Genomic DNA, 26,414 nt, shown 5'->3' on the forward strand with positions numbered 1-26,414 from the left:
CAAATAGTGGGATTTCTAATGAGCCTCAAGAGGTTCCTGTCTCTGAACCTATTCTCTCACGTTTACGCCCTTTGAGAGATGCACATCCTTTTCTCCTTAGTTCCTCTGTTCCTATTCATTGATTAGGCTGAGACTTCTAGAGAAGTATCACGCTGGAATTTCTTTCTCCCAAAATGGGGAAATAATTCTAGAATTTGTTGTTGTTGCTTTTATAATTCTAGAATTTGACAGTAGTCATCAAAGTAACCAACCAGGTGAATTAAATGATCCTTTGGCATCTTTTGTTTTGCCTCTGACAGTACTAGAGGTATGATCATGTGTCCCTAGTGAATCAGTTACCACACTCCTTAAGGACAAAATCTCCAACTGATACTGGCAAAATTCACAGCGTGTATCCCACCAAGATTCAAATACATTCCTCAAAATCACTTCCCAGAATTAATTAATACTCTGTAAGAAAAGAAGCCCTTAAAGGCATAAAGCCCATAATAGAAAATTACAAGGCTCTAGGTCTCATTATCCCTTACACCAGCCCAGTGAGAAAACCTAAGGGCTGGGTGTGGAGGTTGGTCCCGGATCTCTGAGCAGTAAACAACATTGCCATCCCTCGATACCCTGTTGTTCCTAATCCCCATACATTACTAACATCCATTCCTATTAGAAATAAATTCTTTACTGTTACTGATTTATGTAGTTCATTCTTTAATATTCCAGTTGATGAGGCTGGCCAATACCTTTTTGCCCTCACTGGGGAAGAAAAACAACTCACCTGGACAGCAATGTCTCAGGGTTTTGCTGAGAGTCCTTATTTCTCACAAATCCTAAAGGCTGGTCTGGATTATATAAAGTTCCCTAGAGGTTCTACTTTGTTGCAATATGTGGGTGATTTGCTTTTTTGCTCTCCTTCTCAAGCCTCCTCACAGGAAAACAGTATCCACTTGCCAAAGTTTTTATCCTTAAAGGGACATAATGTCATCAAAGAAAAACTGCAGTTTGCCCAAACCCAGGTTTGATATTTAGGGCATCTGATGTCAGAACAAAAGCTACGTGTAGATCCAGATACACTTCATGATGTCCTAAGTGTCCCCAAACCCAAAACTAAGTGCCAACTGCAGAGTTTTGTCAGGCTAGTTGGTTATTGCCAAAACTGAATTCCAAATTTCTCTCTTACGGCCAAACCTCTGTGTGCTTCATTACACAATAACAATCATGACTCAAACTTATGGGAAGAACCAAACAACACAGCCCTTAAGGTCTTAAAGTTGAATCTGATGAACCCACCTGCCCTTGAGAATCCCAATTATCAGATTCCCTTTTTTCCTTTGTGTATATAAAAAGGAAGAGAATGCCCTTGGAGTACTCACCCAAAATCCACAGGATCCACCATTAACCCATATTGTATTATAACCAGCAACTGGACCCTGTGACACAGGGATACCTTGCCCTAAAGGCATTACAGCTACTGCCCTTTTGGTTAAGGCCACCAAGAAAATCATGGGATCCCCTTTAACCATTTTTGTACCTCATGCAGTAGAAGCCCTCCTGAATTCTCATCACACTCTGTGTTTCTCAGCCAGCTGCCTCAACTCCTATGAAGTAAGTCCTTTTGTTAACTGCTCCTCACATAACTCTTTTATGCTATAATAACCTTACCCCTGCTACTCTTCTCCCCTCTGTCACCAAATAAGTCCCTCCTGATTGCTTAACACTGACTGTTCACCTCCTGACTCATGATGATTTACAAGGAAAGAACTCTTGGTAACACTGACTTTTCATGGGTCACTGACATACTCATCTAAAAGGTAACAATGACAAATATTATTCAGGGTATGCTTTGCAAATCCTTTTCATGTTGTTGAGGCAGCATCTTTACCTATGGCTACTTTGGCCCAACAAGCTGAATTATACACTCTTTTCAAGCTTGTACTTTAGCCAAACGCAAAACTGCCAATATTTACACTGATGGTACATACACTTTCAGAGTAGCTCATGATTTTGGAATATTGTGGAAGTAATGCGGCTTCCTTACTTCCTGCAGAAATAAAATTTTACATGGCCCTTATGTTTTCAGGAATTACTGGATGCAATATTTTTATCTGCTGCTTTAGCTATTACTAATATTCCAGGACATTCTAAACTTGATTCTCTGGAAGCTAAGGGAAATCACTTTGCTGACATTTCTGCACGGAATGCTGCCCTGAAAGGGGCCAACAGCATTCTGGTGGTCAAAAGGGATGTTTCCCCAAATAATAACTTAGAAAAACTGGCTAAAGAATTCCAACAACTGGCCTCAGAAAAGGAAAAACAAGATTGAAAATTCAAAAACTGTTGGTTTGATAAAAAGAGAAAGCTCTGGTTTAGACTAACAACCCAGTTCTACAGGAGACTCTAAAATTCCCACGCTTCATCACTGTACATGCATTAAACCATTGGTCTACTGACAAAATGATAGCATTCGTGAGTCAATATTGATGGGGAAACATTAACAAGGCCACCAAAAGTATCTGCCTCACTTATCCCACTTGTCTGAAATACAACCCAAGGAAGCCTGTCTGTACTGCTCCCAAACAGTTTAAATTGCCCGATGGACCATTCAAGGTCTGACAACTTGCTCTGGCTCATGGATATAAATATGTTTTAGTAATGGTCTGTGTGTTTTCACATACAGACAGGCTTCCCTTGCAGACAGGCTACTGTGGTTAAAGTCCTTTTAGAAAAGTTTATCCCTACCTGGGGAATTCCTCTCGAATTTCACGGTGATCAAGGAACACATTTTACTGAAGAGGCACTTAAGTCTGTGCTATTTGGCCACTTTTACAACACTTTCACTGTGCTTACCACCTTCAATCCTCATGTAGTTGAACGCACTAATGGCATTATTATAACTCAATTGGCAAAATTTGTAAAGGCCTTCCAAACACCTTGGCCAAAAACATTGCCATTGGTCCTTCGAAATCTCAGATCCACCCCTTCTGGAACTCACAAGTTCTCACCCTTTAAGAGAGCCGAAGAATGCTCAATCACTTGGCTCTTGGTTCTTCTGACTCACAACTGGTAAAAGGAGAGATACTCCAATATTGCAAAAGCCTAATTACTTCTATTAAAAATAACCATGTTTTGGTAGAGCAATCTTTTCACAGTGTACTTGGAAGATGATGACCTTAAATATCACACCTGGTAACCTGGATATTTCATCTACTGGAAAGAAATACCTCCAGAAGAACTCTCTTCAAACTTGCTGAAAAGGCCCCTAACAGGTACTGCTAACCAACCCTTGTGCTGCCAAATTCCAAGGAGTAGACTCGGATTCACATGACACATCTAAAAAATGCACCAAACCCTGACTGGACCTGCACATCATCTGATGACCTGAAAGTAAAGATTTCCCAGCACTGAAGCAGGTGACATCTGATGAGACAGCTTTCCCAAGATATCCAGACCAAGCCTGTTGGAAGCTTGTCTGCCAAACCTTTGATGATGATGTAACACTTCAGGTGCTCTCCAATCTCTCTGATTTTTTTTTTTCGCTGTGCTGGGTCTTCACTGCTGCGTGCGGGCTTTCTCTAGTTGTGGTGAGCAGGGGCTACTCTTCGTTGCGGTGTGCAGGCTTCTCAGTGCAGTGGCTTCTCTTGTTGCAGAGCAGGGGCTCTAGGCATGCAGGCTTCAGTAGTTGCAGCATGCGGGCTCAGTAGCTGTGGCACACAGGCCCTAGAGCGCTCGGGCTTCAATAGTTGCAGCTCATGCGCTCAGTAATTGTGGCTCGTGGGTTCTAGGGCACAGTCTCAGTAGTTGTGATGCACGAGCTTAGTTGCTCTGTGGTATGTGGGATCTTCTCGGACCTGGGATCGAACCTGGTCGATCCCCTGCATCGGCAGGTGGATTCTTAACCACTGCGTCACCAGGGAAGTCCTATGATCTTGATAACATACAGATTTTAGAATAAAAGTGCCCGAAAGTTCTTCCTCCTACCTATCCCTGGTACTTGAATGTGACTTCAATAGGTTTCCAATCTGTGCACTTTCGCTCCAGTGTGAGACATCAAATTCAGCAAAGATTCCTCCTGGCACTAAGGGATAAAAAGCCACTGAAACCAGAAAACCTGATTCTTGATCAGCAATGCTTTCAGAGAAAGATTTTGATCAAAAGGGGGAAATATAAAAAATTAATAAACAAGAACCTCAATTAAACAGAGTTGGGACACCAGAAGGCAGAGCTCTTATGTCCTGTGATGGTAGCAGAGCACAACAGGAAGAAGAAAGACTCCTCTTCCTTTCTGGCAAGGACTCAGCCAATGAAAAACCATGGACTCTGTTTACTACAGCCCTCCCAACTTCCTTTTCCCCTTTATAAAAGCATTCTCCTTTCAATGCTATGCAGGAAACTGCATGTGGCTCACCCATGGCTGAGGACCCCAAACTGCAATCCTCTGCTGATCCCAAATAAACCCATGTTTGCTGGAGAAATATCTAGAAGTCTATTTGCCTTAGGTCATTATGTTTGGAGAGTAGAGTATATTAGGGCTCAAAGTTTATATAGAACAAGTTTTATCTTAATAAGTTTTTATGGACAATATATGTGAGTTAGAATATTTAGTTTTCATTTAAACTTGACTCCATAAGTAAGCTAAGGAGTTGAGCCTGTAGTGATAAGACCCCACTTCTCTAGCTGAAGGAAAGGATCTAGTGAGAAGCAGGATCTTCTCTAATGGGAGAGGAGGCAGGAATGAGGGGAGAACTATACAAGGTCTGACTCTCTGGGACAGTTGCTGGAATTTCAATCAATCCAGTGCATACTATTCTAAAACCAATCCTATTCCTTTGGCTCTCACTGAGACTAAACAGATGGGGACCCACAGAGCTTAGCCATAGGTCTACAAGGATCATGAAAACTGTCACCCAAGCCACCCTTCTCCTGAAAGGAAGAATACCTGATCTTTTTGTCCTAGGGCCATCTCTCTCTTTCTTTTTTTCCCCTTCTCTCTCTCTTTTTATTTTATTTTTCTCTCTCTTTTAAAATTCATCCAATAAATAGGCTGCATTTTCTTAAAGTATCCAATATCAAAGAATGCTTAGTCAGCCAAACCATTCTACTGAATTAGTGAAAACTGAAAGAGGAAAGAAAAGATTTATAAGTACTGCAAGTTAGCTCAGATGTAATCCTGCAACAGGCTGTTAAGAACTACCCATCAGTTGTTCTCTTCATGCTTATCAAGAAAAAGGTAGTTACAGGCAGTCTGAGAATGACCAACAGAAGAAACCAGATTTTCAAAATGGTGGTATCAAATTATGGCCAGAGTCAAGTGGTCTCTACCTTTTTTTCAGTCTGAAAATTTCTAAATTAAATAGATTTGTTTTTTAAATTGCAAGTACTGTATTGAAGATTAGTTTCAGTAAGCCAAAAAAAAAAAAAACCCAAACCCAAACCCAAAACAAAACAAAACAAAAAAACCAAATCTGGGCTACTGTTTATCTTGATAAACTCAATATAAAGAGCATTTTTGGTTTTTCCTTGATATATACAGCATATAAGTATTCCTAACTAGAAAACCTGATGAATAAAATAAAGAATGAATTTTTAAAAAATCACCTTATATGAAATGACAGACTCTTCTTGATCAGCATTTTTGCACTTTTTTCTTGTGTCTTGCTCTACTGATGTACTTTCTGCACTTCCTGATAAAATTAATCGCTTCTTTCCTTGCTGTGTTATGTTTACTTGGGTTTTACCTTTGCAGATTCCTTCTTTTCCACTTTCCTGGATTACATTATTATCTTAATCATGCACAAAAACACAAAGAAAAAGAAGAAAATTATCTCCTGTACCTTCAAATGTTAATAATCCACACCAAAAAAAAAAAAAAAGAATAGGATAGAAGAGCAAGTAAAATTCAAGTACGATTCATATTAACGCCAATCTGAAAACGCATAGTTGCAAATCTACAAAGTATTAAGCAGCACCATGGCCAAGAGCTCCAGCTCTGACATCAGCCAGGCCAAGATGCTAATGTGGGCAGGCTCCATCCTTTAACTGTTTCACCTCACCTCTCTAAACTTTGGTTTCATCATCTAAAAAAAAGGGAATTATAATAATAACTCATGGAGTTATTAGGAGGAGTAAATGAGGTTAAGATATATAAACTATCAGAGTACCACATATATGTTAGCTATCATATATATTTTTTTAAATTTTAGCATTGAATTTCTCTAACAGGAAATCTCACATATAGCTACCCAATGAAATTTACATATACCTACTGAGCTCCTACCATCCACAATGTGGAAGGCAATTTAAACTACCTTAAATACAGATTAAGAACCTAAAATAATTGAAAAGGGAGAGCAACATCTACAAACTTCACTGATAAAGAAAATAAATCTCAATAACAATGGACAATGCATTGTCATCATACTTATTCAAGGTTCAATGCAGTGGGGAAACTTAAGTCAGTATCATATTTTGTTAACAAATTCATGAATTGTCTAATCAGAAAAGAAAAAAGATCTACTTATTTTAAGAGGAAAATCTTCATGACTAGTTGTCTTTCTACTTCATGAGGGCAGAGACTTTCTGTGCCTTGTTCACTGCTCCCCACTTTGTGTCTCAAGTATCTAGACCTTTGCCTAACACAAAACTGGTACGTGATGAATATGTCTGAGTAATTGAATTGTGAGCGTAAAGAGAAATTGTCCAAAGATTCCTTGAGAGCCAGGATACAAGTATGTAAGGCAATCTGTAGTCACTATTCTAATGTTCTAAAGCAAGGGTTAGCAAACTTCTGTAAAAAGTGAGAGAATAAATATTTTAAGCACTGTGGGCCATATGATATTTTTCACAACTACCCAACTCTACCTTCGTGGTGAGAAAACAGCCACAGATAATACATAAAAGGGTGAGCATGGCTATGTTCCAATAAAACTTTCTTTAAACAAATAGGCAGTGGGCTGAATCTGGTTCTTGGGCTATAGTTTGCTCAGAGCTGTTCTAAAGGATATTCAAATAGCCTGAAATAACACTCCTTCATCAAGTTCAGAAAAGAAATACTAATAGGATACTATCTATATTATTAAACAGGAAAATCACTGAACCAATATGAAAGTAGTGTATTTATCAAAGGAAACTTATGAATAAACTATCTAATAACTAAACTTGGCCTCAATTATTTAAATCTTTGTTTTGAATCTAAATTAGGAAACATTCCATATCATTTTAGAAACTGTCAGAAATAGGGCTAAATAGAACTGCCTACACAGTCTGGTGAAGCAAATGACCAAACTGTTACAACAGTTATGAATTAGTCAAACCAAGGGAAATAACTATGATATTGTTTACTATGCTAAGAACTAAAAAACTATAAATTAAATAAGGCACAGCTTCTGCACAAATGGCAGTTTACCACATTCCAAGTGTCACAGATGTATATAAAATTCTACAATTTAAAAAATATATATTTAAAATATTCAATTCTTTAAAATTCCAAATGATATACTATAAATATTCCTTTCTACAGACCAGAGCTCTTTTTTTTTTTTTTTTTTGCATAGGAAGAAGTCATTTTGATATTCTTAAAATGCTCTTCACAAAGTGTATATAAAATAAATAAGTTAACTGGATCATAACAATCTTTATATCTGGCATATAAAATATTTTTCTAAATCCAGGATAGGTACAGTTAAATGACAGAAATATAAAAGAAATTAGCTATTAGAATAAATCAGTTTTTTTAAACAATTAATAACTGCACTTACCTATATGAGCTGTTACACAAATACTATATGAATGCTAGCTCAACTATACACGTCATTAAAATCACATCCACCCAATTTTATCCTCCAAAGATACCACTCCTAACAGTTATATTAATTTGATGTGCATCCTTCTCAACTTTTTCCTAAGTTTAAGCAAATATATTTACAAATAAATATACACACGACTAAAAATATACATGCTATTATTTCTCTGGGATAAATACCTAGGATTGGAATTTCTGTATCAAAATGTGTTACATATTTAAAGATTTAAGAGATACTGGCAAATATCTCCATTTACTATCTCTGAAAAACTTTAAAAGGCTATAACAACTTATACTTCCACCAACCATGTTTGATGATACCCATTTTTGTCAGTACTGGATATTATCAATTGCTTAGATTTGGAAGACTTAATACACAAAAATCTGGTTGTTTTAATTTGCATTTTCCTATCTGATAGTAGTCATATATTTATTGGCTATTTGTATTTATTCTTCTGTAGTATACCATATACAGAGCCTCAAATTTCTACCAAGTTCTACTTTCTTTTGTTATTAAGTACACAATTATTAAAAACCTTCTATTTTATAACTGTGACAGATAATATCTCCCAGTATACTGTCAGTCTGCTATTTGCCTCTGACTTTGTTTACAGTGTCTTTTGCATTAAAATATTTATTTTTACCTTTAACCTACGTAGATCTGTCAAATTTTTGCTTATGGCTCCCCATCATCCTCGGAAAGTCTCACAGAAGTAATAAAAAAATATTTCTCCATACTTTCTTCTAATGTCTTAATAGTTTCAATTTTTATATTGGTTATTAATTCAACAGAAGTTTATTTATGAATATGGCATGAGCAGTGAGTGCTCTATTATTTTCTTCCAAATGGAAAGCTAATTCTGTCAACATCATATTTAAAAATGATACATCCTTTCCCCATCAATTTGAACTGATAATTTCTTATATATTAAATGTATGTTATTCTAATCTGCTTTAAGGTGTTTCATTCTTTTTTACTGGTCTAACTTACCTATTCCTATGTCAGATCTATCAACTACTAAAAGTAGCCCAGATTGTGATAAAAGAAAAGTTCTATAAAGAAATGGATATTTCTGTTATTCAACAGATATTTCTGTCCTTGAGCATATACAGAAAATCTCCTAATTCACTTTATACAATGCTGACATAACTCTAATGTCAAAATCTGACATGGATGGCACACATGGAGAAAAATACTAACCACACTTATGAATACAGATACAAATGTCCTAAACTAAATATTAGCAAATCCAGCAGAACATAAAAATAATAAGCCACCACAATAAAATGCACTTATTCCAGGAACACAAGCATGGTACAACATTAGGAAATCTACCAACATCATCAATTACATTAACACATGAAAATGCAGGACTGTTTTCATACCAAAATTTTTTTCAAAGAATTCAATAGTTTTTCCTGAATCAATCACCCTAAACATGATAAGAGTATCAGAACTGAATATCAATCATATTAAATGCTGAAATACTAACAGAATTCATGTGAAAATAAGGAATAGAGATGCCAATTCTATCCATTTTTGTTTAAAATTTTTAGGATCTAACTTATGAAATAAATGCTTTTAAAAATCAGCAGATAGATCAGAAGGGCCAAAATTATCATAATTCTCTAGATATGATTATACAGCTAGAAAATCCAAGAGGCTAAAAAATGATTAGAATTAATTAGATCATTTAACAAGGTTGCTTAAAATAACTAGTGCTTTAAGTAAACTCTGAACCATAATCAAATTAAACAATGTCAGTTAAATACTTATAATCTGTATTGACCTGTCATACAGAAAATATTCAGAGTACAAAATTAAATGTAAACCAAATTGTTTGGGGACTACTTACTACTTCAATCTTTATCAGCATGTACCACTTTTCATAACTCCATGTTGGAGGGTTAGAAGAAGGGGAAAGAAGAGTACTAAAGGGTAGCATGATATCAGTGAAAATATAAAACCTCCCTTTTCAATCTAGCAAGATTGTCAAACCCTAGGAGTTATAACTTGTCCTGGGGCCTAGAAGGCTAAGGAAGAAAATGGAAGCAAAGAGAGGGGAGGTTCTGATAGCCTTTGCCCAAATATATTCACTTACCAATCACTAAGGGACATGGAAAAGATTTTAGCCCAGGCCTGAGAAACTCATGATAACATTCAACGGCTAGTACCTGGGGACCCAGAAAAGTAAATAAACTAGAAGTATACTAGTTGAAAAACAGAAAGGATAATAGCCTGACCACAGCAAACACTGACATACATATAAGAATTAAACCAACAGTTAAAGTGAGAAAAGATCTAGGAGAGAATGCAAGGGCATATTAATAAAATAAGAAGTGAAAACAAAATAAAACCCCCAATGCACACAGAGGATAAATTTAGGTGGCTATATAGTGATACGGTTCAGAGCATGGGCTTTAGAGGCAGGCAGAACTAGGTCTCAATTAGAGCCCTGGCATTTATTATGACTTAGAGAAATCAGTTAATGTCAATTAACATTATTATTTGTCCTATACTTAATGACACAGATGGTTCCAAAATATCAGGATGGTTTCAGATAGTCTAAATAAAGATCAATGAACACAACAGAGTACTAAAGCTGCAAAAGACATAAGAAATTATCCTATATTTAAATGAGCCTAAAATGCATCCTGGAAATTGATTTTTAAAAATCACTAGCATTAGTCTATTGACTTGGATGACCTATTACTTAAACAAACAAAACAATAACACTAATAATAAAAACTACACAGCAGAAAAAGTCAAATTATTCCAATCTTTAATAAGTTGGATTCAAATACTAACTGTCCTTTACTTCTAAATCTTTCTGTCTTTAAAGGAATTAAGTAACCTAACTTAGCTTTCATAAGTATTCCCCCAAAGTCTGAATCTATAAGACATGCCTGAATGCAAAGACTTTTTTATCTTATTTTGAAGCTTTAGTATTTTAAGTACATTATGTACTATACAATATTCCTGTACAAATCCATGTCAAATTACTCTCATTTGTATCTTCCAGGTGAGCACCCCAAAAAAGTGCTTCTTATTTTATATAGTGCATTTATCAAGTGAAAATTAATGGATATATTTATAATTTGAAGCAAATTTCTTTCGGACGATTATAAGTAATGTAATAATGATAGTATAGGAGCAGTTACACTACAAAACAACTCTGAAAGAAAAGAACTTGTTTGCAAGGAGACAGTTCACACTGGTCCAATTTTTGGTCAAATAGTTATTCTTTCTATATTAGAGAAAATATTCTACTGAGGGAAAGTGGCTGCCCCCTCTCCACTACCATCCCCCATTCCCTTCCTGCAAACTGAGAAGAACCACATTTAATAAGAAATGTTACTGATAAAAATATATTACACATGTGTTGATGAGGGGTGGGGGATTGAAAACCACTGTCCTGGAATAAAATACCAGGAAATCTTATATTTAAATATGAAAATTCTCTAGATTAAATGACATCTCCCTCAACACATAATATACAACCTACTTTTGCCACAAAATTGCTCTGATTCTACTACAATCCAAATTAGCATTAAATAAGGAATATTCTGTACACAACATATTTGATCAAAAACTTTAGAAGACATCTATAACCACTATGCTGAATATGAGAAATAGTAAGAGAAGTTAACAGTCAACTAAAATATATATTCAATTGTGCTGTTAGTTTATAAAAGGTAATGTTCAAGGAAAAATGGCAGAGTAGCCTGATTGAACTAATCATCCCAAACAAAACCATTACAAATTTTGGACAAAATATTTTTTAAACAAACAAAAAACCAAAAAAACCCAAGAAACAACAACTATTTGAAGGCACTGGGGAGTAACCAAAAAGGCAGAAATGAAGAGTCTGACCTTGAAAAATTAACTACAGTTTGTGAGGTTTGTCAGTTTGTGGCTTTTTTTCCCGAGGACATCCCCCCAATTCACAGGTGACAGAAAGCTGCAGCCTCATTGGCTTAACTGGTCAGAGGGCACAGTTTGAGGCTCCCACAGTAGGTAGGAAGTTAAAGACAAAATTCCAGAAGGAAGAAAGCCTTAATAGAGCCAAGAACCAAAACCTACATGTAAAACTGACCCAAATCCTTGGTTGGTTGCTAAACTATGTGTGCACAGGGGAAAGCCCAGGAACCCAGAGGAAGAGCAGCAGCTGGAAGCTGACAGAACGAAGGAGATACTGCAGCTGCTGTCCACACAGGGGAAACAGAGTTTAGGGCATGAATTAAATGCCCATTAAGAAAATAGGAAGAAAGTTTCCTATCAGGCCAAGTTAACTGCCTATTAGAATAAAAATATTTATTCAGAGGGATATAAAATCAAAGTCCCTATACTCTTATCATTCATAACATCCAACATCCAAAAGCATAAACAGGAAAATGTGACCTATATACAGGAGAACAAGCAGCCGACAGAAACTAACCCTGAGTTGACTGACAAGTTGCAAATAAAATGCTTACTGAATAATACAATGTAGCAAACATTTTAATAATTTTGAATTAATGGGAATACCCAGCAGATGACATAAATCACTGTGGTATCTGCCATGACAGTGAATTGTGCTAGGACACTGATCTCATCTTCTTTGACTCCTTCAGTACATAACATTGTGTGCCTGTAGTTTCTTATTTAATTTAATTAATTTTAAACACTATCACTGTGCTTGTCTTTTATCTTAGACATGACCCCAACAGGTTGGTTTGGAAAGCTACTTCAATAGGTCATCCACCACTAAGATTAATAGCATTTGTTAAATCAAAAAATAATTAGCAGGGGGACTTCCCTCGTAGCACAGTGGCTAAGAACCTACCTCCTAATGGAGGGGACACAGGTTCAATCTCTGGTCCAGAAAGATCCCACATGCACAGAGCAACTAAGCCCATGTGCCACAACTACTGAGCCTGCGCTCTAGAGCCCATGACAATTACTGAGCTCATGTGCTGCAACTACTTAAGTCCGTGCACCTGGAACCTGTGCTGTGCAACAAGAGAAGACACCACACTAAGAAGCCCACACACCTCAACGAAGAGTAGCCCGCCCCGCCACATGCTCATTGCAAGTAGAGAAAGCCCGCATGCAGGAACAAAGACCCAACACAGACAAAAATTAATAATAATTAGCAGAATTTAAAATAAAATTTAAAAAAATAATAATTAGCAGAATTTGCAGAGGAACTGGAATTCAATCCCTGTCATTTGGGCTCCAGAGTTGTTTCTCTTACTAATGGGTGTACTACTTCCCCTACGTTTACTTTCAAATGTATTTTTAAATTTTTTTACTTATATAAATGGCACATATTGTAATGGGTGAAACCTACAGTTGACCAGGAAACAATTTTTTGAAACAATTTTTTATACTGTAGAATAAAGGGAGTGCTTTAGTAACATACATCAAGATCCTTTAATACTTATACTTTTTGATCAAGTAATTTCCCTCCTACAATTTATATCATAGTAATAAAAATAGTAGACTTCTAAGATATTCAGTTTTTAATCACACTTATTAATGACACTGTAATTTGGGACAGTGAATAAACATTCAATAGTAAGATAATGTTTAAATGATGATGTATTAAGAGAGCGGACAAATATAGACATTAAGTGTGGTTGGCAGAATTCTAAAATGACCCCTCCCTAAGATTTCCTGCCCTGATCCTCAGGATTGTGAATAAGATTAGATATTATGCCCATGATTATGTTAGGTTATATGGCAAAATAAATGCTGCACCTATTTTTAAGGTTACAAATCAGTTTACCTTGAGTTAATTAAATGGGAGATTATGTATATGGACCTGATCTAATCAACAAATCTTTTAAAGCAGAGAGTTTTCCCAGCTGGTCACTGAGGGGAAATTAGAGAGATGCAAAGCAGCATGTACCATGCTGGCCTTGAAGATTAAGTGCAAGAACAGACAAATGCCCTCTAGGAGCAGAGAGTGAGCTCTGGCCAACAATCAGCAAGAAAACAAGTCCGTTAGTCCTCTAACTGCAAGAAAGCATTTTCTCCACAACTGGAATAATCTTCTAAGAGGATTCTCTCATGACGCCCAGGTCAGAGCCCAGCCTAACAAATATTTAGATTTGTCTTATGAAAATTTCAACAGACAACTCAGTTGAATCTGCCCAGACTTCTAATCTTTAAAACTGTGAGCTAATAAATGGATATTGTTTTAAGCTGCTAAAAAATAATAAGAATCATAATCATAATAATTAGCAGAATGGTGTTTGACAAATGGCATAAAATAATAGCTTATGTTTTAAATTAGACTTCATGAATACATCTAAAGAAATGTTAGGTTTTTATATACTTACACAGCTACTCTTCTATCTTCATTTGTTCAGAAAAACTTTCAAATTCTGTTAAATATTTTCTTGAAACAAAACCTACCTCCATTGATGACTGGTACTGAAAGGTTCTGATCACTTAGATTTTCTGTTAACATCCATGCTGGAAGGATTCTTTTCCTCTGCGAAGGGTCTGGCTGTTGCTTACTTAAGTCTCTACCTTCACCTAGGAAAGACTAAAAAGGCACCTATATATTAATTGCTAAAAATAACTGCATCCTTCATAAAACTGTAAAAATTATTTACTTTGCAGAAAACTACCATTAAAAAAAAAATCCATCTGGGACTTTCCTGGTGGCGCAGTGATTGAGAATCTACCTGCCAATGCAGGGGACACGGGTTCAATCCCTGGTCCAGGAAGATCCAACCAGCCGTGGAGCAACTAAGCCTGTGTGCCACAACTATTGAGTCTGCAGCTCTCGAGCCATAACTACTGAAGCCTGTGCACCTAAAGCCCGTGCTCTGCAACAAGAGAAACCACTGCACTGAGAAGTCCGTGCACCGAAACGAAGAGTAGACCCTACTTGCCACAACTAGAGAAAGCCTGCGTGCAACAATGAAGACCCAACGCAGCCAAAATAACAAAAATCCATCTGCAACTGAGGACTGAGTTGGTCAAATTTCTCAAAGAAAGAAATTCAATATCTCTGTTAGTTAAAGTGTTGGTCTAGTGTGATATTCTCTATTAACAACAGCAAAAGCAGATCAATGCTAGAAATTTTGTTGTGATATGTCTAATACCAGTTATCTTTTCTCTCCTCAAAATAACCTAAGGAATGTGTTATAAATGGATGAGATCTTAAATTTCTTACCACACTATTTGTAGCAGTCTGGGTCTTTGCTATTTCCATGCTTCTTTCCTGCTGTGGGGCACCAGGGGTCTCATCAGGCAAATCAATCAAGGAAGATTTTGGTGTTTCATTCAATACATCATCTTCATCAAGCATTTGACTGTTTCTATAAAATACAATTGAAATTCATTTATTAATCATTTAAATTTAAAACACTTCTACTGCCCACCATGTCATTATGTTATTCTCCCAAGTACATCTAATTAATGGGTTATGCTACTTTTCTCGACTTGGGAAGACAAAAAAAGCAGATTACAGTATACTAGAATAAAATATTTAGACTAGAATGTTCTTCATCTTCTGCCAACTGTACCACCATAAAATACATTAATCTTTCCAAATCACGGGCCTAGAAACCACGACTATTTATAAGATGGGAAGTAATCATTTCTATGAAGGCTTAAGAGCTATTTACTTATGCAGCATTTGTCCCTAAAAGTTAAGATCACCTCCAAGTATCCAAAGAGAAAATGCAAACTGTAAGGACATCAGCTAAGCTACTTACGCTCTTGAAGAAAAAAGAAAATCCTGAGGTCAAGTTCACACAGAGCTGCTACTGGGGTCCTGGCCAGTACAGCCAGTGGTGAAATCTCCCCAAACTTGTAGTCTGACACAGGAGCATCCCTGGTCACATGTGGAACATACTAGCAGAATCAATTACCTCCTATTTGCTGCAAAGTGTGGTTAGATCATGCAGAGTTCTAGATCATTACTCCTTTTTTTTTTTTTTTTTTTTTTTTTTTTTGCTGTGCCCGGGCTTTCTTTTTTAGTTGCGGTGAGTGGGGGCTCTTCGTTGTGGTGCACGGGCTCCTCATTGCCGTGGCTTCTCTTGTTGCAGAGCACGGGCTCTAGGAGTGTGGGCTTCAGTAGTTGCAGCACATGGGCTCAACAGTTGTGGCTCACGGGCTCTAAAGCGCACGCTCAATAGCTGTGGCACATGGGCTTAGTTGTTCCACGGCACATGGGATCTTCCTGGAGCAGGGATCGAACCCATGTCCCCTGCATTGGCAGGCGGATTCTCAACCACTGCACCACCCAGGAAGCCCTAGATCATTATTCTTTATGTATGCATAGAGATGATCCAACAGACCTATTTTTTGAAAATTTGAAAATGTAGATGGAAATACTACTCAGAAATAAAAAGGAAAAAAGCACTGATATATACAACAACTTGGATGAATCTCAAAGGCAGTTTGCTAAGTGAAAGAAGCCAGACACAAAAGGTACATATTGTATGAATCCATTTATATGTCATTCTGAAGAAGTAAAGCTACAAGGACAGAAATCAGACCAGTGGTCGCCAAAAGCTGGAGGTGGGGGAGGGGAATGACCACAGAGAGGCAGGAGGGACTTTTCTGAGAAAATGAAAATGTTCTATATCTCATTGTGTGGTACTTACATGACTATATAAATTTGTCAAAGTTCACTGAATTAATTTAAAAACGGTGAATTTTACTATGTGTAAAATATTCCTCAGTAAAAGTGAATTTTAAAAAATTGAAGATATAAGATTTTTAAAATTTGTCTTGCTGAGAAGAGAATAATTAATGGCTTGTTTTATTTGTTTTAGCCTATCCTACAGGAATAACCTCCTTCAAAAGGCAGACTGGAATTCACGGCAGGAATCAGCCAAAAGAGAACAACTTCTTTGGACTAAATTTCTGTGCAACACCACCATTTTTGTTCATTCAATAAATATTTTTAAAATAACTAGGGTATGTCAGGCACTATGCCAGTCACTGGGGATTCAGATTTGAAAATGTATGATTGTATGAAATTGCACTCCCGTCACAATACTCAAATCCATTTTACTTACAGCACACAGGTGTGCTTCCAAATTCTGCATTTTCTCCCTCAATATTTTAATATTTAATATTTAATTCAAAAAATATTAAGAAGCACTCCAGAGAAAAGCAATGGCTTTTCACAACTTACAGTGTTAGAAATTAAGCAACATCATCCATTTCATTTCTAGTTTTTCTATTCTGGCATAAACTCAAGACTAATACACACACATCCTATGGCCATAGGGAATGTTTTATTAATATTTACTAAGAATAAATATAACAACAAAAAAAATCCAATCCCAGAACAAAATTCTATTTAACATTTAGTTCCAAATAAGTCAAAGTGCAAATTATTCTATTTTTATTTAAATATAAATATTGTCACTGTGATAGGGATGTTATCTTCAAATACATCCTCGAGCAATCAATATCACAGATTTATAATACAGTGTAACCAGAATTTGTTAAAAAATAAAAACAAAAACTTGGAACTTAATCTAAATACAATATAACAAAGGTAAATGAGTTATCCTCTACTTTGGTAATAGCTATTGAGATATAATTACATAATCATGAAATTCATGCTGTTCCAGTATTAATTCAGTAGTTTTTAGTATATTCACAAAGTTGTACAATGATCACCAATATTTAATTTTGGAACACATTCATCACCTCAAAAAGAAATCCCATATGCATTAGCAGTCACCTCCCATTCACATCTCCAGCCCTGGCAACTGTTAATCTACTTTCTGTCTCTAGGGATTTACATTTTTTGACACTTTATGTAGATGCAATCATACAAATTGTCTGTATACAGATATTTTCAGTTCTTTTGGGTACATTCCTAGGAGTAGAATTGCTGGGTCACATGTAATTCTACGTTTAAAATTGAGGAACTGCCAGAATGTGTTCCAAAAAGGCAGGAACACTTTACAACCACACTATCAAACTGTAAGAGTTCCAATCTCTCTACAACCTCACCAACACTTGTTGTCTTTTTTACCACAGCTATCCTAATGAACACAAAATGGTATCTTACGTGGTTTTCATTTGCATTTCACATTGAGCATCTTTTCATGTGCTTATTGGTCAGGTGGTTATCTTCTTTGAAGAAATGTCTACTTAAATTCAGTATGCATTTTGAAATTGGGTTGTCTTTTTATTCCTGAGTTGTAAAAGTTCTTTATATACTCCGGACAGAAGTCCCCTATCAGGTATATGACTTGCAAATATGTTCTTTCATTCTGTGGGTTTTCACTTTCTTGATGGTATTCTTAGAAGCATAGAAGTTTTTCATTGTGATGAAGTCCAATTTATCTACCTTTTTTTTGTTTGTACTTTTGGTGTTATGTCTAAGAAATCATTGACTAATCCAAGGTAACAAAAATTTATGCATGTGTTTTTTTCTAAGCAATTTCATAGTTTTAGCTCTTTTAGTTAGGTCTCTGGTCCATTTTCAGTTCATTTTTTATATAGTGTAAGGTAAGAATCTAACTTCATTTTTTTGTGTTTGTCCCAGCACCATTTGTTGAGAAGACTATTCTTTCCTCCATTTAAATGTTTTGGCACTTTTGTCAAAAATTAATTGGTATTATTCAACATAGTTCTGGAATTTTTAGCCACAGCAATCAGAGAAGAAAAAGAAATAAAAGGAATCCAAATTGGAAAAGAAGTAAAATTGTCACTCTTTGAAGATGACATGATATTACACATAGAAAATCCTAAAGATGCGACCAGAAAACTACTAGTGCTAATCAATGAATTTAGTAAAGTAGCAGGATACAAAATAAATGCACAGAAACCTCTCGCATTCCTATGCACTAACAATGAAAAATCAGAGAAAAATTAAGGAAACACTCCCATTTACCACTGCAACAAAAAGAATAAAATATCTAGGAATAAACCTACCTAAGGAGGCAAAAGACCTGTATGCAGAAAACTATAAGACACTGATGAAAGAAATCAAAGACGATACAAACAGATGGAGAGACATACCATGTTCTTGGACTGGAAGAATCAACAGTGTGAAAATTACTATACTACCCAAAGCAATCTACAGATTCAGTGCAATTCTTATCAAATTACCAATGGCATTTTTTACAACTAGAACAAGAAATTTTACAATTTGTATGGAAACACAAAAGACCCCGAAAAGCCAAAGCAATCTCAAGAAGGAAACACAGAGCTGGAGGAATCAGGCTCCCTGACTTCAAACTGTACTGCAAAGCTACAGTGATCAAAACAGTATGGTACTGGCACAAAACCCAGAAATATAGATCAATGGAACAGAATACAGTGCCCAGAGATAAACCCATGCACATATGGGCACCTTATCTTTGACAAAGGAGGCAAGAATATACAATGGAGAAAAAGACAGTCTCTTCAATAAGTGGTGCTGGGAAAATTGGACAGCTACATGTAAAAGAATGAAATTAGAACACTTCCTAACACCATACACAAAAATGAACTCAAAATGGATTAGAGATCTAAATGAAAGGCCAGACACTATAAAACTCTTAGAGGAAAACATAGGCAGGACACTCTATGACATAAATTAAAGCAAGATCCTTTTTGACCCACCTCCTACAATAATGGAAATAAAAACAAAAATAAACAAATGGGACCTAATGAAACTTAAAAGCTTTTGCACAGCAAAAGAAACCAGAAACAAGACAAGAAGACAACCCTCAGAGTGGGAGAAAATATTTGCCAATGAAGCAACTGACAAAGGATTAATCTCCAAAACAGACAAATAGCTCATGCAGCTCAATATCAAAAAACAAACAACCCAATCCAAAAATGGGTGGAAGACCTAAACAGACATTTCTCCAAAGAAGACATGCAGATGGCTAACAAACACATGAAAAGATGCTCAACATCACTATCATTAGAGAAATGCAAATCAAAGCCACAATGAGGTACCTCACACTGGTCAGAATGGCCATCATCAAAAAATCTAGAAACAATAAATGCTGGAAAGGGTGTGCAGAAAAGGGAACCTTTCTGCACTGTTGGAGTTATTTGTAGTGAGGCAGATGGACCTAGAGTCTGTCATACAGAGTGAAGCAAGCCAGAAAGAGGAAAACAAATACCATATGCTAACTCATATATACTCCTCTAAAGAAATGGTACCAATGAACCCAATGGCAAGGCAAGAATAAAGCTGCAGATGCAGAGAATAGACTTGAGGACATGGGGCAGGGGGAGTGGAAGCTGGGATGAGGTGAAAGAGTAGCACTGACATATATACACATTACCAAATGTAAAACAGATAGCTAGTGGGAAACTGCTGCATAACACTGGGAGATCAACTCGATGATTGGTGATGACCTGGAGGGGTGGGATAGGGAGGGTGGGAGGGAGACTCAAGAGGGAGGGGATATGGGGACATATGTATAAATATAGCTGATTCACTTTGTTGTACAGCAGAAATTGGCACAACAGTGTAAAGCAATAGTACTCCAATAAAAAAAATAAATTGGCAAGAGTGTAAGGATTATTTCTGGACCCTCAATTCTATTCCACTGATCTATATGTCTTTCTTTACACCCGTACCACACTGTCTTGATTATCGTAGCTTTGTAGCAGGTTTTGAAACTAAGAAGGATGAATTTTCCAACTCTTTTCTTCTTTTTAAAGACTGTTTTGGCAATTAAGTTATTCTTAAATCTTAAAAATATACTCCAAGTTATATTTAAATATGTTATATATTTTGTCTTTAATACAAAATGTACTATTAATAAGAATGAGCTGGATCTATCTCTGCCACATATTAGTTATGGGACCTCAGGCAAGTCTCAAACCTTCTGTGTCTCAGTTTCCTAATGTGTAATATAGGAATTTTAACAGTACCTATTCCTTATAAAGATGGCTGTGAAGATTAAAAAGTTCATACAAGTAAATCTTATACAACAGCACAACAGTGTTTTTATGAGGCAGACACTGCAAAACAGAGGTAGTTCTAAAATATATGAAAATCCCAATAATATCAAGAAATGTCTAAAATATATTTCAATACTTCCACAGTCTAAGATATGGTTCACTCCTTGCTAGAGGATAGTAGACTTTCTTTGTCTGGAAACTAGGCAGCTGCCTCCTATGGTAGATACCTGTCATAATACTTGCCTTCCTCAAGACCTGCCCCACCTCCCCTTGTGGCTTCTATTCCAATAACCAAGGTCAACTTATCATCACATGACTAGAAAAGTACTGTCCCTACTTCAACAGGAAAGCTAATAAAGAGCTAAAGGACCTGGCTAATATGTACTGACAGAAACCAGAAGAGCAGGCCCAAGAATGGATCTTGAAGATGCTGAAACAAGGGATGCAGAATAAGGCTGGATAAAGAACACTGTCCAACAACCTAGGATTTAAGGTCCTGGCAAGGACACCTAAAGCCAGTCCTAATATACAGCTGAAATGGCTTTTTCATGCTTGGAAAAAGAATATGCTTACAGTAAATATAGTAGAAATAAAGAATGCCCTGGCACAGTACTGAAAAGGGGGTCAACAGGCTCAAAGAGGCAGGCATGTTAAAATGGACTTATTACATGAGACTAGACAATCCTCCACCTGACTATGTTCCCCAGGAGGGCCCAGAACACTAAGCAATAAAGTACACACTAGTGAGGCAGTGTTGAAGAACTCAATGGTAACTGCCTCTATAGATCAATGTTGATGGTAGGAGGGGCTGCCAAGAACAAGGCTCTTGGAGATGACAGGATTCTAGAATTGCAGAGGTTAGCATTTAACCATAGGAGGCTAAATGGATGTTATTTGCATAACAGACAGCCAAGTTGTAATGGCACTAATCTGTAAGCACCTTTAACAATGGCTAACCAACCAGCTGCAGATCACATTGCCCAGCTTTCCTTGCATCTCAGTGTAGCCATGTGCCAAACAACACAACCAAAACATGAGCAGAAGACCTAAATAGGCATTTTTCCAAAGAAAACATACAGATTACCAACAGGAACATGAAAAGTTGCTTAACATCACTAATTATTAGAGAAATGCAAATCTAAACAACCATGAGGTATCATTTCATACCTGTCAGACTGGCTATCATCAAAAAGTCTACAAATAACAAACACTGGTGAGGATGTGGAGAAAAGGGAACCCTTGTACACTGTTTAAGAATGTAAATTGGTACAGCCACTATGGAAAACAGCATAGAGGTTCCTCAAAAAACTAAAAATAGAACTACCACATGATCCAGCAATTTCTCTCCTGGGTACATATCTGAGAAAAACAACAACACTAATTCGAAAAGATACATGCACTCCAATGTTCACAGCAGCACTATTTACAACAGCCAAGATCTGAGAGCAACCCAAGTATCCATCAAGAGATGAATGGGCTGTTGTTAGACAAGACAACACACACACACACACACACACACACCCCCCGACACATTACTCAGCCATAAAAAAGAATAAAATTCTGCCATTTGCAAAAATATGGAGTTTTACATTAGTGAAATAAGGCAGACAGCAAAAGACAAATAATGTATGTTATTACTTATATTTGGAATCTAAAAAATACAACAAATGAACGTATACAGCAAAACACAAACAGATTCACAGATATAGAAAACAAACTAGTGGAAACCAGTAGGGAGAGGGAAGGGAGGAGGAGCAAGATAGTGTTACGGGATTAAGACATACAAACCGAAGGGAGGGAATACGGGGATGTGTGTATAAAAACAGATGATTGAACTTGGTGTACCCCCCAAAAAATAAAAAAAATAAAAAAAATAAAAGACATACAAACCACTATGAATAAAATAGATAAGCAACAAGGATATGTTGTACAGCACAGGGAATTACAGCCATCTCTTGGTAATAACTTTAAATGGAGTATAATCTATAAAAATACTGAATCACTATGCTGTACACCTGAAACTAATATAATATTGTAAATTAACTATAATTTTAAGAAAGACACAGAATATGTCCATCACCCCCAGAAAGTTCCCTCGTGCCCCCTCCTAGTTAATCCCCCTGGAAATAAACATTGATGGATTTCTGTTGTTATAGATTAGTTTTCTTATAATAAAATGTAACATAAATGTAATTATACAGTAGGCACTGTTTTGTGCCTTGCTTCTTTGGTAGATTCCTCAGCATGTTCTAAATAGACAATCACGTCATCTGAAAATAAAGACAGTTTTGTTTCTTTCTTTCCAATATGATGCACTATTTCTTTTTCTTGCTTTACTGGACTGGCTAGGACCTTCAGTAAATGTTGAATAGAAGTTGTACAAATGAATATCTTTGTTTTGATCCCAATTGCAGGGAGAGAACTTTTCAATACCTCACTATTAAGTATTTTTTAATAGGAAAGAAATTTCTTTTCCTAGTTTTCTCTAAGGTTTTTTTTAATTTATCATGAACAGGTATTAAATTTTTGTCACAAGTGTTTCTACACACCTACTGAAGTGATAGTTCTTTAACCTGCTGTAGTGTTTAATCTGTTGTAGTGAATTTCACTGACTGATTTTTTTATAAGATAAATTCACCTTGCATTTCTCAGACAAATTTCACCTGGTCATAGTGTATTAAAATCCTTTTTACACATTGCTGGTTTTGACTTGTAAATATTTTGTTATAGGGAATTTGGGTCTGTATTTACACTTCTTATAATGTTCTTGTCTGATTTTGGTATCAGGATTATGAAAGCTTCATAAAATGAGTAGAGAAGTTTACTCTCTTCTATTTTGGAGAAAAAAGTATAATATTAGTATTATTTCTAAGTTGTAAGTTTAAGAGAATTTACTAGTGAAATTCCTTGCAGGAAATTCTTAAATTGGGAACTCAAATTCTTTAATGGACATAGGAGTCATCAGATTTTCTATTTCTGCCTGTATCAGCTCTGGTAAATTGTGCTTTTTAAGGAATATATCCATTCATTTAGGGTATCCATTTTACTGGCACAAACTTTTAAATAATTATTTCTTCATTATTCTTTTAAGGTCCACAGGTCCAGCAGTGATACTGCCTCTTCCATTCCTGATATTGATAATTTGTGTTTTCTAGCTTTTCTTCTTGATAAGCCTTACTAAGGTCTTATCAATTTTATTAGTCTTTTCAAAGAACTAACTTAAGACTTTGTTGATTTTCTTTGTTATTTGTCTATGTTCTATTTCATTGATTTCTAGTCTTATTCCTCTCATTGTTTCCTTTTTTCTATTTTGGGACAATTTACTCCTGTTTGTCTATCTTCTTAAAGTAGAAGCAAAGAGCATCAGTTTTACTGCTTTCCTCTCTTCTAATATAGGCATTTAATATAAATTTCCCTCAAAGGACTACTTTAGATATATCTCACAAATGTTTTTGTTATGTTTTCTGTATTATTCAGTTCTAAATGTTTTCTAATTGCCCTTGTGATTTCTCTTGGACCCAGGGGTTACTTTGGTATGTGTTGTTTAACTTTCAAACACCTGAAGATTTTCGTAGATATTGTATTTTTATTGATTTTTAATACCAATGCAATTAAAGAACATATTCTATATAATTTTGTCCACCTACCTCTACAGGTCCAGTTTAAGTATTCTATAATTTAAAAGCTAAAACAAATGCAAACAACCTGCTAATGACTGCCTCAACAAAACCAGTGTATTAATTTTAATTTTACAACAGCTATTTGCTGTAACCTCATTTCATCAGTTTCCTTATTCTATATTTTCTGTTATTCATATAAGAAATAAGAGTTATACAAATATAGTCTAAACCAGAGGCTAATACCTTAAGAAAATTTTAAAAACTTAAAAAAAAAAGATTAAGAAACTGTAGTCAGTTTCAAATTAACTATCCTGGTTATTGTTAGATGGAAAATACATTCTAAACACAATGGTAAAAGATACAACATATGGGAACAATCACTCTTGAGGCATAAGTTTCCAAAATCAAATGTTTTCTAGAAACACACACACACACACACACACACACACACCCCCCTACATCACCAACATAGTTGAATTCTAGAGTGGTTTCTACTAAAGCTTTTGTGGATGACTGAGGAATTAGATTACAAATACCATTACTTAATCACATTTCATCAGGCAATCTTACCTTAAAGTACATTCCATTTCCGTTTCAGAATGTGTAGACAAAACACGGAAAATGTATCTGTCAACTAATAAAGAAAAACTATCTCCAGGATTCAAACAGCGCCACAGATTTGTCTTCAATGGTAAGGGCTGGCTCTTCTCAGAAGACTGATAAAAACATGGATTTGTGTGTACCTAACAAATTTTAAAAAAAGGATACAGTGATATTATAACTCAAAATCATGACAAAAATGCAACTAAATAAGAACTGATTCAAAATTTTAGTATCAAAACAATTGTATATATATATAAATATAAACTTACACTTGAAAGTCTAATAAGTCTGGCACTTCTAAGTACTATAATTGTTATCTAAACATAAAAAAATAGCTGTAATATACCTCCCATTTCTCTAGGAATCAAAGAAAAAAGCAAAGTTATCAATTAACTGGTCAAAAGATTCTTCTATTTTGCTTAAGAGAGATGACTGGACATTGGAAAGAGAAACATGAAAAATAATTATCAGTATGGAAACTGAGTCCCTCAATCTTGATACCCCAAATTCACTAATCCCTTGAAAATTCTTTTCTGCTTATTTTTCCCTAATAATTTCTTATTATGGTTAAAAAATGAGGAACTATGGTAAGGAAAATTTTGATCAAATTTCTCAAGCAAACAACATACTTTTTTTCTTTACTCCTCACAGAGGAATCTTCTTATTTTGTTTAAATGAAATTCCCCTCTGAGATCATCATCCATACTCAAATTGCAAGAGGTAAATATATCTCAATGTCAAAACTACTAATAAATCCACCACTGTGAATTATGTTTCCACTGATTACCTCATGTTAGCAAAGGTAATGAGAGTTGCCTCCGCAACTAAGACCTATTGAAAGGCATCTTAAAAATTCTGACTAGAATCAAGGTGAAATTAGCCATCTCCAGAATAGCCTTCTTGTTATCAAAACCATTGGGTCTTTTAAACAAATAAGCTTTAGTGTATAACAAAGCAATACACATTAATGCAGATCTTCAGTTTTTTAAAAGAATTTTACATAAAGCAACTCCCCTACCACCCATCCATCTATCTACTTCATCAGTTTAAATGACATTTTTTTCTGAATATCAACCACCTCTCCAGTATAGCAAAGTAAGTACCACCCTGAGATTGGACATATGCTGAACATTCCTTGTTTTACTATTTATATTTCAATAAAGTATCCTGAGATACAACTGTATTTTCATATATCAAAACCTTTTCTGATCCCAACCATTTAAAATATCTATAGGTGTTATGTTTTATTCACCCTGAGTTTGAACAGACTAGAATTGAGTATAAATTCAGTAGGTAAAAACTTCTGTTCCTACTGTAAAAAATATTTATTATGGAAAAATTAAGCTTATAATAGGCCTCTTTTTAATGTATTTAGAAACCAGAAATGCATCAGTATTTTCTTTCTTTTTACCCCTCAAAAATTTTCTTCTCATTGGGAAACTTGGTTAAAATTTTTATTAAATATAGTTACCTTCATTTTTTTAAATATCTTAATCACTTATGGAATAAAAGCTAAGTAAAA

The 26,414-nt window shown here is 35.6% G+C and overlaps 1 protein-coding gene across 2 annotated transcripts in view; it reads right to left on the reverse strand.

Annotated features, from left to right (window-relative positions):
• The window catches only part of APLF (aprataxin and PNKP like factor), an 89,633-nt gene that overhangs the window by 42,240 nt on the left and 20,979 nt on the right, over positions 1-26,414 (reverse strand). For both annotated transcript variants that reach the window (XM_057742687.1, XM_057742688.1), the window contains exons 3-6: positions 24,860-25,032; positions 14,962-15,106; positions 14,193-14,325; positions 5,587-5,771 (exon numbers count right to left, since the gene is read on the reverse strand). In XM_057742687.1, coding sequence (XP_057598670.1) covers positions 5,587-5,771; positions 14,193-14,325; positions 14,962-15,106; positions 24,860-25,032 — 636 coding nt within the window. The remainder of the gene's footprint in view (positions 1-5,586; positions 5,772-14,192; positions 14,326-14,961; positions 15,107-24,859; positions 25,033-26,414) is intronic.

Source organism: Hippopotamus amphibius, chromosome 7 (genome assembly GCF_030028045.1).
Source record: "Hippopotamus amphibius kiboko isolate mHipAmp2 chromosome 7, mHipAmp2.hap2, whole genome shotgun sequence".
Taxonomy (NCBI): Eukaryota; Metazoa; Chordata; class Mammalia; order Artiodactyla; family Hippopotamidae; genus Hippopotamus; species Hippopotamus amphibius.